Source organism: Copadichromis virginalis, linkage group LG15, assembly GCF_057382275.1.
Source record: "Copadichromis virginalis isolate Kocher_CV1m ecotype Utaka linkage group LG15, C_Virginalis_male_GT1.1, whole genome shotgun sequence".
Lineage (NCBI taxonomy): Eukaryota > Metazoa > Chordata > Actinopteri > Cichliformes > Cichlidae > Copadichromis > Copadichromis virginalis.
Window position 1 is genome coordinate 5818072 of NC_140632.1, and position 16645 is coordinate 5834716.

Below are 16645 nucleotides of genomic sequence, written 5' to 3' on the forward strand. Positions count from 1 at the left end.
GGATCAGGTTAACAGTCTTTTCAAAATGGCATCCAATTAAGAGAAATGAAGAGAAACGGCAGGTGGTGATATTAAAATGGCAGCAGAGAGAATGACACAAATTATGACCAGGAATGGGGTTTGTGACTAATGCTAACACTGTGCCTGCCTGAAACGCTGCAAAGGTCTGTTTATAAGTGATTCTAAGCGAATGGGCTTTATATATTTGATCTAAAGAATTTGCATTCATATTTCTGTCTTTATATAAAACCGGCACATACAGTAGTATTAAGGTCCAGCGCACCAGTAAAAAGGCTTTTGTCCAAATCTTAACCAAGCTGACAAAAATACCATAACTCTAATCACCAGAATCATGCTTCAAGCAGACATAGATCACATTATGTAGTCGGAAGCACTGCACTTCAATGTTTGCTGTTCTATAAGCCTGCAAATTTTTTTGTTGCTGAGTTTGGTTGATTAGCTTTCTAGTTATTAGTTTTAGTAATTCAGAAACTTTATAGATAATATGCTTTTTACACTGGTGGTATCATTCCTGGTTACAGGAATAATGATGATTATGGATTAGACATCGAAAAAGAAGTAGTTTTGGTTAAGCAATACCAATGGTTCTAAAAGAAAGAAAGAAACCATAGAGAAAAACTCTTTTCTCATTGCTCTATTCAGCTGAGTCAGGCAAAAACCATTACACCTTACTGATCCCTTTATTAAATCAATACAACTCACTAAGGAGGAGCTGCAAATAAAGAGAAGCAGACTAGATAAAAGGATTAAAAACTTCAAAAAGTCAATGTGGAGTAAACAAAAAAAAAAAGGAAAAGGAAAACTTCTTCTTCTTTGTAATTACATTGTGAAAGGAAACGAGGCTGGATTTTGGATCAGTTGAGCATTGGTCATGTAAGACCTAGTGCCTAAAACAAAGGATGGTAATATATGGCAGCGCTTGCAGAGTGTCACACAAATTGGCACCCATGTTATGCTTTAAACAAATAAAATTGTGTTACATTAGGCAAACTGTATTTTTCATATTTCACAATATGCCTTAAAAGTCCACATGTGCTACACAAAATAATCTAGTACCTCTTCACATTTAGGATTTAGGATTTTCAGTTTCAGGTGGGTCATTAAAGGCACCCTGTTGAGTTTCTGCTACGATCTCTAAAGAACAAACTTTTATATGGGATTTATATGGGCTGTTATATGGGAGTCAAAATCATAGACTGTATAAAAGGTGGGTATAGGTGCTGTGATATTACCCATCGGTTTTGGAGCCTCAATATGGGAGTTTCTGCCATCATCATCTTGGTTGGAAACAATGAAAAGAAATTACATGACGAGGAGGCCCTAGTCTGACTGAAAACTGCATGCTCACGAGCTAACAACTTGATACTGGCAAGTTGTTAGCCAATAAGCATACAATTTCCTACCACAGATAGTCGTTCATTTTGAAACACACTAAGGCCGAGACTTGCAAAATAGGCTCAATTTGTTTTAATTCAGTGTGACCCAAATTTGACTAAGCCAATAAAGTAAGTAAGAAATTTAGAGAGAGGGTGTTTATATAAAGGTCAAGTCAAAAAGCGGTTTTCCTATATACGTTCCATAGACCCATTCCCATTTTAAGGCCTTTAGACAGAATTAAGTTATAAGGCACTTTGATATTGGATCTATTTTTACAACCTATAAGCTAAATCCATGTGTTTTTTATTGTCCATAGCCACAGTCCTGCTGTGACTTTCAGGTTACTGTTTGGAATAAAAGTACATAAAAACTATAGCAGAGTGCTAGCAAAGGCAGTGAAGAATACAAAAACTAGTAACTTGCATTCTGTGCAAGTTACTGATGTGTATTTTTTTTGCATGAGAGAACAAATCAATATGCTATTGATTGGTAGCTGTTTGCTAGTTACATTGCAAATACATCCTGTATGGCAGTGTTTCGAATGGTAGACACAGACGAGTTTTTGCATGTCAGTGTAGGGGCTTTCTAGTCTTCCTTCTGCACATTGTGTCAGACTGTGGGCCTGGTGGTAGAGACACCACACACTTTGTGGTGTCAATGATCTCCTGTTGGGAGGCTACATAATGAGTCCCACTGTGTATTTGCCTCTTTTACATCTCAAATCTGGCTGTGGGGCCTGATGATGCTTTTTTAAGCACTTGTTCATTTTTAAACAGGAAGTGTGTGGAAAAATATGAACTATATGGTAATGTGTTCGCTTAACCTTTGAGTGGGTTAAAAGGAACCTCTAGAAGTCTATGAATAGAGACTTTGTGTGAATTCAGTAAGAATTGTAACTCATGTATTCGCTCTTATTTTGTGTGCAAATCTACAACTACACAGCAAATTCAAAAGTGTTAAATTTTTTGGTGTTAATAGTCTCCTTGCAAAAGTAGAGTTAATTTTACTCTAAGCAGAGTCACATTCTTTTATGTAACTCTGAGGTGTAAAATGATAGTAGTTAAAATAGAGTGTTAAAAATGAGTGTTTCTCTGTCAAATCTGGAGGTGTTAAAATGGAAACATTAACTCTTGACCTCTTAATTCTGAACTCCTAGAGGGGCTATGACACCAATAGAGTAAATTCACAGACTCCGCCCCCTGCACGGCTCCAATCGAAGCTGAAGTGAAGCCGTTTCAGAACATTTTGCTCTACATATTTGAGTTGTTTGCCATGCTTGGTAAGTCATTTTTTTCAAAGATTGTTTCAATTGTTATTAGCTTTTACTTCTGTGGCTCTTTGGAGTTGAGACAAAGCTGTGTGAAAGGCATTAGCCATGTTGCTCGCTGATAGCATAATATTCTGTTTTAGCTAGCTGAAAGGTATTGTTTGCGGGCAAATACCACAGCCTTGAAAAAAAGCTTGCATGTGAATTTTCAGTCAAACTTTTGGTCAAATACACCTAAAACAATGTGTAGAATGTGAAATGTTGGTGTAATGGTGCTACTTGAAGCCTGAAAACGATCGCCCATAAAAAAACAACAACGAGCAAACAGCAGTAGCAGACATCCTGACTGGGTTCTACGTTAGCATTTAGATCCCTCCAGAGTTTTGTGCACACGGTTTAGGTAAAAATGAAAAAGGTTGAGGTTTTACATTTAGTTCAGTATTACCTGTTACCTGTGTCCTTGTCTTTTGGGAAAATACTTTACACAAGTAATGGCTCAAAGAGGATTCCTTTTTTTTTTTTTTTTTTTTTACTGTGCTGCAATTGTTTACTGGATTATTTGTGCCATTAATTAGTGTCAACTAATTTTTATTCAATCTCCACACAGGATATGCTTGTGAAGATGGAATATGGGGGAGAGCAGAAGTGCGTTGAAGTTCCACAAAGGGATGAATGAAGGACATGCATATTGTATTGAAGAAATAAGTGATGAGAATGCTGTTATTTGCATTTACCATGTCAGACCTTTTGATAAACAAAATTCTAATGAAAGTGAGAACATGTATACTGTTACATCTTTCAGAAAATGTTTTGAAATTGGGGTGCACAGTTCAGAATAAATGTTTTTCAAAAACCATTGCATCTTTTTAGTAAATGTTTATTTCTAAAAGAAATTTCTAGAAGTTCAGAACAGTAAAATTCCCGCTTTTTAGAATGAATTAGAAGATAACTCTTACGTAGTTAAACTAAAATACTCTTTGAGAGTTAATATATAAACTCTTAACACCAAGTGTTAAATTATCAACTCCAGACAGATTTGGTGTTTAACACTAAATCAGAGTTAACGTACCAACTCTCCAAAAAGAGTTAAATTAACACTCTCTGGTGTGGACCCATATAGACACTTTAATAGTGTTGAAATCAAATCCGACAGTGTTAATTTGGACATGCTGGATTTGCTGTGTACAATGGAATAAACCTTCACATCAGAAAATCTGGATTTTATTTGCTCTTGACATTTGCACATCAAATTTTTTCCTCAGCTCATCCTGCCAGGATGAGCTCAGTTAATCATTTACATTCCTCCCTTCCCCAGCTTCTATTTCTATGAGCTATATATACCCATTTCACGCAGCATTTCTGCAGCTGCATGTTTATCACTGCAGTCCAGGTTCATTCTAGTGGACTCAGGTGTGTGGCAGCCAGTCCATTAAGCGTTGCAGGACACTGGTCGACTCTTAACACCCTATTCCATCAGTCCAATCCCCTAAATCCTTTGGAGTGCTTTGTGCTATTGGTCATGTCGGTTGAGAGTGAAAATACTGTGGCTAAAGCTGTGGTACCTAATATTCCTGTGTGAGGCAGACATGGGTGATTTATTATTATCTAACGAATTTTACAAGAGTTGGGAATTGAGGCCAAGGTCAGTGGATCAAATGGATTTGTGTTTAGCAAAAATGGCAGACTGATCCAGGAGCTAAGCTCAATCCTTTGGTGTGATGATATAAATGCAGATCTACCACAGGAATACAAGCAAGCTTGCTGTCAATTAACAGAAACACATGCACACCCACATTAGCTGCCTGCTTTGGGTTTTTCCTACGAAACTGCACATGCGTCTATGAATGACTGAACTGAAATTTATATGTATATTAAAATATTATATATATGGTACTATTCGGTACAATTCACTTACAAATCCCTCAACATTCTGGTCCTTCGGTACCTATCTGACCTGCTGCACCCATACAAACAGTCTCTAATGCAATGGGCCTGCTTTTGTCCCACGCACCACCCTCCACACCTCTGGGGACAGAGCCTTCAGTGTGGCAGGCCCCACCCTCTGGAATTCTCTGTAATCTGAACTTTGAAACACCCCACACTGAACTCTTAAGGAACCTCTCAAAAATAATCTCTTCAACAAAGCGTTCACCCTCCAGCCTTTTTGTTTACTTATATACTTTTGTAAAGCATGTAAAGCACCCTTGGGTTTCTTGAAAGGCGCTAAACAAGTTCATTTTTTTATTACTTTTGGATTCTTCTATTTTAATTTTAGTTCTACATGCTTTTTGTTAAGAACAGAGCAAATTTTAAAAAGTATCTAAAATAATGCAAGCTTTCTATCATGCATTGTCTTTCCATGCTGAATGCATTTTTTGCCCTTACCTCATATTCCACATACTCCTCCTCCTCCACCTCATAGGAAACCGTTTGGATCTTGATGTGTTCGCCGTCCTCCAGCAGCTTCGTCTGGGGTTCTTCCGTGCTGGGCGTGTCTGCCCCTGTTGTGTTGGACACCTCCTTTGCCTTTTTCTCAGTGAAGGTGGTCTCACAGCACTCATTTCTGTATTCCTTAGCCTTAATGCTGCCACTGTCCTCCTTGTATAGGATGAAATTGGGTCTGTAGAAGGCTTCTACTGCCAGATGTAGCGAGGTGGCATCCAAAAACTGCTGGGATTTCACCTTCCCGTTGGTATTGTAACTTCCGCTCACTGCATTGCCATTACTCACTTTTCCTCCTCCTCCACCTTCACCTCCTCCACCTCCTCCTCCTCCAGCAAAGTAGTTTATAATGTTTTCCTGATAATGATTGTTGGGGAATTCTCCTCCGTAACCATTGATCATGTGTTTACTGTTTTTGTCCAGCAAAGGATTTTGGAGTTCACTGAGATTCTCCATAATCAGCAGGGGTAAAAAAGTGGAAGGAGCTTCTCGGTGACAGCAGGGAGATGAAAGAGTGATGTGAAAGAGGCTCCTCGGTGACTGGTTTATGTCAGTGAAGGAGTTAATGGCATTAAGCACTCTGAGACCTAGAGGAAAAAGAAACAGCAATAGAGACGGGGAGCGTTTTTAGAGTCAGTGGAAAACTTGGAAGGAGAATTTTATTTGTCATGTACCAGCAGGTAGCAGTTACTCAAATCTCGCTCGCATCAGATCAAAGTTTAGCTGTCGTTTCCTCAGCAGAAACAAATTTTACAACATTCTGCTTGTCGAGAGGTGCACCCTGCAGACGACTCAATTAAGTTTAATTTGCTTCCTTGCTCTAGACACATAAAGTAACATGAACACACACACACACACTGGAGTATTAACAGCAGTACATCATAGAAATTTCCATCTACTAAAAATATCAACCTCCACCATCAGTGTCCATGTGTTCTCTGTCCACCTAATTTGATTTTTATCACTACATTGTTTATAGAGATCATTGGGGTGTCATTACTGTCACAGTCTGATCCTGATAAGCTGAGGCCTCCTACCCATATAAAGCTCAGAAGGCTCCCATGTATGTATAAATTTATGACTCATTATAGTAAAATCAGTTACACATCGGCTATGAAATGTACGATAAATAAAATCGGTTGACGATGGACATAACACAGCGGGTAGAGCATTAAAAATGACTTGCTAGTATTCTGTAACTGTATTGTGATGATTCATAATAGTGGTTCACACATTCATCTTACACTCGAACAACGAATTACTGCTTCTGGGGGTCACAACCCCCCCTGAAAAAATATGGTATAAAATCTGTGCCAAATCAAACATGTGGATACATTCACTGTAGAGACCCTTTGAGAAATAAGGGAACATGCAGAATGTTCCCAAAGACTTAAATGGCCTCATTAGTTAGGGAGCAAATAATGATCCCGTGTTAACAGGAGTTACCTGGTGTTTGAGTAGACTCCAAGTTGGATACATGTAAATGCAGATTTTAAAATAATTCTTATTTTGATTGTGTATAAACCTGCAGTTTAGAAGTGGGTTTTGAATTTAACATTCTTAAATATTATACTTTAATAAACAGTTTCTCATAAGTTTATATCCAGACATAAATTACATTTGTAATTGGCTTCCATATATCTATATTTTAGGAGCGGGAACTATGTATATAAATATAGTTGTTATATCTGTTTAAAAATCTGGGATTCTGCCATGAATGTATACTGCAGATGTGCAGCCTTAAATAGCTACAGGCTTGTAATACTGAAGCCAACATTGATTATTAGCATTATAAACATGTAGGTATAATATTGATGCCAATCATGCAGTGCAAAGCTAAGAAAAGTGTGAGCTTCAGAGGATGGACCAAATACTTAACACCAGACTTATAGGCCTCAGTCAGTCCTAAAAAGCAATCCAAACCAAATTACAAACTTCCCCCCTTCCCAGCTATTTCCATACTGCAAAAATAGTCCAGAGTTTTCTGCCTCCCAGTCGGCACCCTGAACTCTTGTCTGATTAATCTGCGTTTAAAATAGAAATGCCAAGAGCAGATTATTTCTGGGGGGTCCTGACCCCAATCATGTATATCTGGCTTGCTGGCGTATTTCTAAATGCTTGAAGGTAATGTATTTCCAATTGAAGACAACAAGATTACACAAAATGCAAACTGGCATTATGGTGATGGGATAAGGATAATAGTCTGTCAGTTCATAGGTTAATAATGTCACGGAAGATTCGTGTACTTTCTTTGTAGATTGATTGTGGTTGTAAAGCACTGGTGATCATATTAGAATAACGTTTAATTCTTCATACTGTGTAGGCTTTTGTGTTCTGTGCCATACATTTATTCCTCCCTTAGAGGAAGATGAGAGATGATCAGGAGAAGTTGTGAAAATATTTAGGCTTAGTTTTTGTTTTTTCTGACAAATAATTCATCTCAAAACAGGCAGTTGTTTTTGGAATAAACTCTAGAACAAAAGAACAAAAGCCCCTATAAAAGTCCAACATACTCAGGTTCCTGGAGGGGAAACTGATTTAGAATCACCTAAAGACTCTTTCTATTAACATTTCTTCTCTTTATTCCTCCATCCATGCTTTGTATGTAACAGCTCCCTCATTATACTCTGTATACTCTTTAATTTGCTGCGTATTCATCACTTCCTTCTCAGATTCCCCGACTCCCCTTCCCTTATTTACTTTATATGTTGCAGTTTTCTTTCTTTCGCTTCCTCAAATTACCTCGATGTAGGATTTTTGTTAGCTATCCTTTTTATGTTTTCTGCGCCATGAATAAAACACAAGCCCCATGCTCCCAGATTTCCTGAAGCTCTGTAAGCACTGGACAGCCAGCAAAGTTTTCATGGTTCCTCCCTGTTGGACCTCCTGCGTCTGAATATGCTGACATTGTTGTTCCATGCCAGTGCTCCTTTTGGTCCGCGCATAGCCCTGGGGATCACATACTTCTTCAGTTCGTCAGATAGTGTGAGTACCTTGTAAAAAAAGATGAGCCGGCCCTGGGATTGCCAAATACTTTAGATGCTGATGTTGTGTGTGTTACGTGCTGTTGTTTAAGCAGCAGGATGCTCTCTGACCCATGTGTGCTTAAGTGTCAAAAATCCACAGCTAGCAGCCCTGACAGCTACAAGCATTGCTGAAAATCAGCTGTAATCTCCCTGGTGGGGTTAATGAATAATCCATGCAGATTTTGTGGACACAAAGTTAATTTATATTTTAGTATTTCTACTGCTTTATATTAATTGGTTCCAACAGGGAGTGAGTGATAAACGTTACATAACACACCCCATGTCCAAGTGTTTTCAAAATGTCAAAGGACATCAAAGGATCAAGACTTAAAGGGGCCACAAATAGCATTTTAACATCAATAAATCACGACTGCATTAATACTAAAGTACAGCTGCGATTACCATAATCATGTGGGACAGCCACCAAGCCTGAGAGCTTCAATGGGATAGTAGTGAGTAGGCTCTGTTGAAGGCAAAGTTGAATGAAACCTCAGCTGAGTGAAATTGTATGTACCCTTCAACCAGTGACTGGTTGGGTATACAACTTATGGTGGTGGTGGGAGGTAGTTATTGGGGTTATGTCATCGCTACATTTACTAAATCTGCCAGATGAATTGGAGTGCACTCTACCTCATAGAACACATTACCCCAACAGAACACTTCACTTTCAGACTGCTGGCTTATTTGTGGTTTCTAGGATATTTAAAAGTAGAGTATGAGGCAGAGCCTTCAGCTTTCAGGCTCCTCTTCTGTCGAACAGGCTCCCAGTTTGGGATTCAGGAGACAAACACCCTCTTTACTTTTAGGGTTAGGCTTCCCGCGATGCACTGTGTATTTCTTCTTCATTCCCCTTTCATTACTCACTATGTGTTTATACACCACTCTGCATTTAATCATTATGTGGGAGTGGGAGGCAAGTTAGGGAGGTTGCCCCTTCCTTCCTATATGTCCTGGAGGAAGCAGCTTGAGGTGACTGTTGTTGTGATTTGACGCTCTATAAATGAAATAGAATTGAACAGAGTCCATTAAAAGCTAGAGTAACATAAAAAAGTCAATTGAATTTGCTGTTAATTCATTTGGAACCAACTAACTATAATTTAGCAAATGTAAATTTAATCAGACCAGCAATCACAGCGGCAGACGGGATCATTTTTCCCCGTTAAAAGTAACATTACCAAAAATCAGTTTGGACAGACAAAAATCTGTCGTATTTACCAAAAACAATTAGCAGCTAACTTCAAAACTACAGCTATTCTTTTGTTAAAAACACAAAGTTTGCGTCACTAAGTGAATTTGCTCCGATAACGGCTAAATGGGATTTTCATCTTCCAAAAAGGTACACAAGATTTTGTGACAGATGGTGGAGTCTAATACACAAATTAACATTTTGCTTTCTTTTGTGTCCAAACACACCAGTGCATCAGCTAATGCAAAAATAAATGCTAAATAATTCACTCTGACGTGGGCTGAGGAACGAGATACGATGGGCTGTGATGCACACAGCCCAAAAAAACATTTCCTCTAAACTTCCCAGCTTTTGCTTCTGTAAAAACTCCCACTCTGCACAAAGCTACGAGCTGACAGCGGATTACTTTTCGTGTCATTACTTAGGGATGCTCTGAGTAATCTTTTTGGTGCTGTCATCCTTGCAAATACATTGCTGCCACAATGCTGGTGCAGAGCAAGGGTTATTTGGCTGCAAACAGGAATTAAAGTGTGAATACAGTATTTTTGTCACGGCTGGCGGAGGGAGCCGTGTGGTGTGGAGGAAAAGGAGGACCCAAGATGCAGCAAACTGATGATACGAGTGATGTTTTATTTACAAAGGTGGTGGTGACAAAAACAGGCAACGAGGTATGAGTACTTTACAAACGGAAACCTAAACTGGGAGAAACTAAATAGCAAACCTGAGACCGTACAAAGGGGGTGCGGGGCAGAGGGACGCAGAGACAGGACACCATGGAACGCAGATGAATGCAGAGATACGCAGAAATACACGGATGAGTGCAGACGAGCCGACGAGGAGCACAGGCAGACACCAACTATAAATACACACACCAGGTAATGAGGAAATGGCACACAGGAGGGGACACAGCTGGAACTTAATGGGCATAACGAGACACAGACCTACAAAGTAAAACAGGAAATCTAGAACCCGAACCGGACACAAGGGGGGAGGACACAGAATAACTAGAACAGAGGGAAATAGTCACAAAACACAAAACGCTGGGTCAACGACCCAGGACCATGACAGTACCCCCCCTCCAAGGGCTGGCTCCAGACAGCCCAAAACAAAAACAGACGACCAACCCAGGGCGGGCGGCGGGGGCCCAGGACGGAGGGACCAACACCGAACAAAACAAGCTCCAGCGGACCGAGGGAATTGTCCAAAACAAAAACACACATGCTGGAGTACCAGGACAAAACACAGTTCAGGAGGCCGGCCCAGAGGCTCACAGCTCAGAAGTCCAGGACAGTTTATCTTCTGAGGCCGGCCACGTCGGCGACACAGCTCCGAAAGCCGACCAAGTGGAAGGCAGCGGTGGCGGAGCGGAGGCAGTTCAGGGGGCCGACCGTGCACACGGCAGCGGCGGCGACGAGGAAACCGTTCAGGCGGCCGACCGTGCGGACAGCAACGGCGGCGTCTAGGAGGTCGTCCATAGTGACGATGACGCTCCACCAGCGGCCTGGCAGATGACCGCCGATGTCGAGGCGGCAGTTTGGGACCCGAAGGTGGCGTGGCCGTCGCAGCACCAGACGAGACCGAAGCAGAGGCTGGACCAGACGAGGCAGCTGATGAGGATGCTGAAGCAGAGGCCGGACCAGGCGATGCTGACGAGGATGCTGGAGCCGGGCCAGGCGATGCTGAAGACACGAAGGCTGGAGCCGGACCAGGCGAGGATGAAGCAGAAGCAGAGGCTGGACCAGACGAGACTGAAGCAGAAGCAGAGGCTGGACCAGACGAGACTGAAGCAGAAGCAGAGGCTGAAGCCGGGCCAGGCGTGGGTGAAGCAGTGGCTGGACCAGGCGACGGCGTGGGTGAAGACACAGAGGCCGCAGCTGGCGAGGATGGAGACACAGAGGCTGCAGCTGGTGGCGATGATGGGTCTTGGGGCTGGACGGGCTCCTTGGGCCCCCCAGCTGACGAGACAGGAGGCTGGCTAGGTTCTCCTGAACCTCCAGCTGATGAGTCTTGAGGCTGGACGGGCTCCTCGGGCCCCCCAGCAGGCGAGACAGGAGGCTGGACGGGCTCCTCGGGCCCCCCAGCAGGCGAAGCAGGAGGCTGGACGGGCTCCTCGGGCCCCCCAGCGAAAACAGTCTCTGGACCAGTGGGCACCGGGGCCCCTGGAACACACAGGTCAGAACCAGTAGGCGCACGGGCCTCTGGCAGGCACAGTTCAGAGCCAGCAGGCGCACGGGCCTCTGGCAGGCACAGTTCAGAGCCAGCAGGCGCACGGGCCTCTGGCAGGCACAGAACAGAGCCAGTAGGCGCACGGGCCTCTGGCAAACACAAAGCAGACTGCAGCTGCACAGAGCATCGACTCAGCTCAGGCAGCGACAGCCGGATGCAGTCCTCAGCTGGCTTCTTAACCTCCAGGGGTCCAGAGTCAGCCGGGGGCTGGGACCCAGCCTCTGGGGAGGCCCTGGAGTGCGTCACAGTCTCTGGGCTGGCCAGCTGTTGCGGACTGACTACTGCGTTATGTGGTGTGTCTCTCTGCTTGACATGAACAGGTGAAAAACAGTGCTTTTCCGGTTGGATGGACTGGACTTGTAGTACAGGCGGAGCTGGTGAAGATGGTGGCTGAGCTGGTAATAACGCTGATGAGTCTCTTGCCAACTGAGCTATTGACTGAGCCACGGATTGTAACAAGGTGTCTAATAGGTCTGGCTGTGACTGTAATGGAGGTGGAGATTGAGTGGCTAACTGAGGTAGCGGCTGCAGGGCAGCTAACCGAGCTACCGGCTGGGCAGCTGGCTCAACAAACACAGCCCCGGAATAAACAGTCATGCGAGCTGGCGAAACAGACGGAGTGTCTTTTCCACTCACCACAGCCGGCAGTTCCGAAGTCCCAACCTCCGGCTGTGGGGCGACGCGCCGACGGCGCGATCGTCGTTTCCTCCCGGGCAAAACCTCCGGCGGGCCGGGCAAAACCTCCGGCGGGCCGGGCAAAATCTTCACCGCCGGGCTGGGTTGGGAAGCGGTAGCGGCTGGAGGGTGGAGGTGAAGTTCGTTAAGGATGAAGTCCTGTGCGAGCGGGTGAAGAGAGTCGAGTAGCCAGCAGTGAGCAGACATCAGCTGCTGTAGCCTAGCTTCTACAGCGTGGTGAAGCTCTTCCTCCTCATGCTCCAGCCACAGGTTGACCAACCTGGAGACGCTGTCGATCACTTCCTCCCGAAACTCCTGGGACGGTGCGGATGCTGCTGGGTCCATGTTTGGTCGGGTCGTACTGTCACGGCTGGCGGAGGGAGCCGTGTGGTGTGGAGGAAAAGGAGGACCCAAGATGCAGCAAACTGATGATACGAGTGATGTTTTATTTACAAAGGTGGTGGTGACAAAAACAGGCAACGAGGTATGAGTACTTTACAAACGGAAACCTAAACTGGGAGAAACTAAATAGCAAACCTGAGACCGTACAAAGGGGGTGCGGGGCAGAGGGACGCAGAGACAGGACACCATGGAACGCAGATGAATGCAGAGATACGCAGAAATACACGGATGAGTGCAGACGAGCCGACGAGGAGCACAGGCAGACACCAACTATAAATACACACACCAGGTAATGAGGAAATGGCACACAGGAGGGGACACAGCTGGAACTTAATGGGCATAACGAGACACAGACCTACAAAGTAAAACAGGAAATCTAGAACCCGAACCGGACACAAGGGGGGAGGACACAGAATAACTAGAACAGAGGGAAATAGTCACAAAACACAAAACGCTGGGTCAACGACCCAGGACCATGACAATTTTAGTGCAAGCCGAAGACAACTCAGTATGGGTGATGATAAATGCTGAAGAAATAACCACAGATTTGTGTGTTTATTAATGTGCGCGCATTTGTTTGTTGGAGGATGTGTATTGTGCGTGTGCGGCTGTGAGTAAATAAACGTGTGTATGAGTGGGTGGAGGTGTTTGGAAAGGAAGGGAGAGTAGCAAAGAGACAGAGAGAGAAGATGGGTGGGAGAAAGCGAGAGAGAGAGAGAGAGATCACACTTTTGTGCTATTCTCTGGTCGAGTGCATTTGGGCATGTTGGCGGGCAGCAGAGGTTATGGAGTCGTAAGGAGCTGGGAGGTATAGCTGAAAGCGAATGAGGCAGAGCAATCATTGTTGCAAGGGAAACAGTTCAGCATGAGAGCGACAGCACAAGAGGGGGCCTGTGTGCTGCCGTGTAAGACATCTCAGAGGTGTCTGACAAGGGGTTAAAAGATTAGAGAACAACCTGTAAGAATACAGGTGCGTGAGGGTAAGAATGAGGCTGTGGCACTGCTAACATGTCAGACGCGCTGATACGTCTGTGCGCTCCAACCCCATTAGACTCCAGTCAGCACAATCAATTTTCCCATGTCAGCCCATTGCCAATCAACCTTGGACCTCTGACCCTGAAGCCAAGCGTGGGCATTTTCAGCCGGCGGCGAAGAGCAGCTGAATACCAATGTGTCTCATCCGTCGGCCACGTTTACCAATCCGTTCCATCCAGACTGCGTCTCTCACAGCTTTTCCTGTGCACCGCATGTAGAGATCTGCTCGCTGCACCCGACAACAACAACTTCATCTTCCTGTAATTTAATTTAGAGGCAGCGGCTGGCATATAATATGCATAATAAGGTAGCGCCCGGCAGTTATTGATGATCACAAATCGGGATAATGCACGAGATCTTATTGCTGAAAATGCAAATACCAACATAGGCTACATTTGTCAGTGAATCTTACTCCCGGCCTCAGCACGTGAAGGTCCACTGACAGATTAGGAGACAGAAAATGACAAAGTGAAGTAACTGACTTAACACCATGTTGACTGATCCTTTTATGAACTATTATCTTCAAAGGAGACTGTGTAAAATGCCATAATCCACTTGAAATTAATCTGAAGCCTATTCCTCTTACAGCAGCCACTGCTGTCCCTTCTGTCTACATGTCTATCTGTGAGCTGATAAAGCATTAAACCCTTAGCAAGTTCCCTTTAACATAGAAGTCGGGGCTCCTCTGAAGCCAATGAGCTCATCATCTGGCTTACTGTCTTCCACACCTTTGTTGGTTGATTTAAAGTGTTCTTCAGTATGTTAATCCACCATCTCTGTTACGTGTTTGAATAATTCACTGGTTGGGCGTTGCAAAAAGCAGCCGTGTATGCCTCTGCTGGAGTGTTTTGTTGTTTATGAGATGCAGGCTCTGGCTAAGTTGCCTTTGTTGTTGCCTATTGATCACAATCTCCATTAGCAGATGATAGCAACATTTAGGTTGTTTCTAGTCTGTAGCACTCATTTCTAAACGTGCTCGTTATTCTGAAGATAGACAGATGAATGAATGTACAGTAACAGAATGAGAATCATCTCCTTTTAAAAAATACAAAAAAATAACAAACAATAAAAACAAGACAAGGTGGAAGCTGAAACGTACCACTTTTCCCAGTTCCATCTATTAAAGCAGTTAAAGCAGAGATCAGGCCTGACTTTGCTTGTGCTACCCCAATTATTAAAGGCACCAGGGGTAGATCAGAGGGAGGGGGCAGTCTCTCTATCTCTCTGTGTGTGTGTGTGTGTGTGTGTGTGTGTGTGTGTGTGTGTGTGTGTTACTCATAGAGGGGCCATAAATCTGTTTGCACAGGCACATTTTGGGGACCTGCCGCAAAAAGCAAAACCACACATATAATGACTTGATTTAATGTTGGTGTGTGTTAGGCTTAAGTCATCTGAAGTAATGTTAGTTTTTGTGTGTGGGTGTGTTGAGTGTGCAAGTGTGTAAGTGTGTGGGTTAGAGTGCATGGTCTTGCACTCCTGTTGTATGCCCCCTTATTTTGCCCTCACTACTAAATCTCTGATATAACTATAACTGTGTAAGAGCTGCTAGAGTACCTCAAACCATAACTAACTACATGCATGACAACAACAATAATAACAACAACAACAAAATATATCCTGCATGCACACAGAATCATCACTTTGGTTCCCTTTGTTTATGTTTATGAGGTAAAAATGACCCTGGTGCATTCTTTGGTCAAGTGTTCTAGTCTATTTTCAGAGGGACAAAAGAACCAAAAGGCGCTGTTACAGTAGGAGGTCACAGAATGACTTGATGACTTCATGCCAAAAGCACTTCTCACTTAAAAACACACAAAGAAAAGGAAGGGATTTTTTTTTTTTGGTCCAGCAATCGCAGGTGGAAACTGTGTGGAGAGTTCTTCATCAGCATCATCCTCCATCCTCCATCACAGAATACATTGCAGTGCGACATATTCATTACTTATTTCTATTTATAACTTAAACATGAACATGTGTATTCACGTAAAAGCACCGTCTGGGTGCACAGAGTTTACTGTAGACAATTAAATAAAAATAAAACCCTTAAAAACAGATCAAAACGCACACTATTAAAAGGCAGTTTTTAACAAATAACCGAAGAATGTTCTTTACGCTTTAAGGATTTATACATATTTTTTCCTTACCTCTGAGTTCTCGTCAATCCAGATATTGTTTGAAGGACGCAAAGACTGGCTTGTTTTCGCCTGTACATTATGGCTCGGATGCTGATGGTGTCGCCCACAGAAAAAGACATTTCTCAGACTTTCTCATTTGAAGAAATGGCCAATCGCTCAGGAAAAAAAAGGGGGGAAAAAAAGAAACCCACTGCCGCCTGCCACAGTATCGTAATTTCTCTCCTCTATAAATTTGAAGGTCGCTTTGTTCAATAAGCCATTTGGCCACTGAAATTCTGTCGTCTTTGCAAAGTTAAAATAGCTTCTGTGAACGAGAAAGAGAGAGAGAGCGGGAGAGTGTGTAGGGAGGTTTAGAGACGCGGATGATGAGATGAGGTGAGGAGTGTACACGCTTCGCAGTGCGCGCAAAGCGAGAGCCCCCAGAGCAGCGTCCACCCCTGCCCGTCTGCATGCATCTTACTTTCACAGTACTGAAAACGGTAGCGAGGTTAATCTTGTCTTACAGATGATGATGATGATGTGTGTGTGTGTGTGTGTTTTTTCTTCCTCTTGCAAATCATTAAGAGGTAGAGGCAGGCTTTAAAAGCTCCACCTCTGAGAAGTGTGGGCAATTGCCCATCATTTAGACGCTCCATGATTTCAATCAGTTATTTCAGACAGCAGCCGCTTATGTCACGGAAGAGCAAATAACTACAACACATGTTCTGCTAGAGATTAAAAAAAGTAAGAAAAGTAATTCTGTAATTGTTGTGATTATTCGTGAAAAAATAGTTGCGGTGGACTGTCGTATCTCGAAGTGTTTCACGGCAGACAGCAAAACCTTTCACAAGCTGCCTCCACAATTAGAGCGATT

General features: G+C 43.3%; 1 protein-coding gene and 1 long non-coding RNA gene across 2 annotated transcripts in view; one reads left to right on the forward strand and one right to left on the reverse strand.

Moving 5' to 3' along the window:
- Positions 1-16290, reverse strand: part of syndig1l (synapse differentiation inducing 1-like) — a 48586-nt gene extending 32296 nt beyond the window's left edge. The window contains exons 1-2 of the mRNA XM_085431500.1: positions 15802-16290; positions 5051-5694 (exon numbers count right to left, since the gene is read on the reverse strand). Coding sequence (XP_085287626.1) covers positions 5051-5563 — 513 coding nt within the window. The 5' untranslated portion in view covers positions 5564-5694; positions 15802-16290. The remainder of the gene's footprint in view (positions 1-5050; positions 5695-15801) is intronic.
- LOC146691620 (uncharacterized) lies at positions 2609-3521 on the forward strand. The gene is made up of 2 exons (XR_014915375.1): positions 2609-2677; positions 3273-3521. It is a non-coding gene; the product is annotated as an uncharacterized LOC146691620 (long non-coding RNA).
- Positions 16291-16645: the final 355 nt, after the last annotated feature.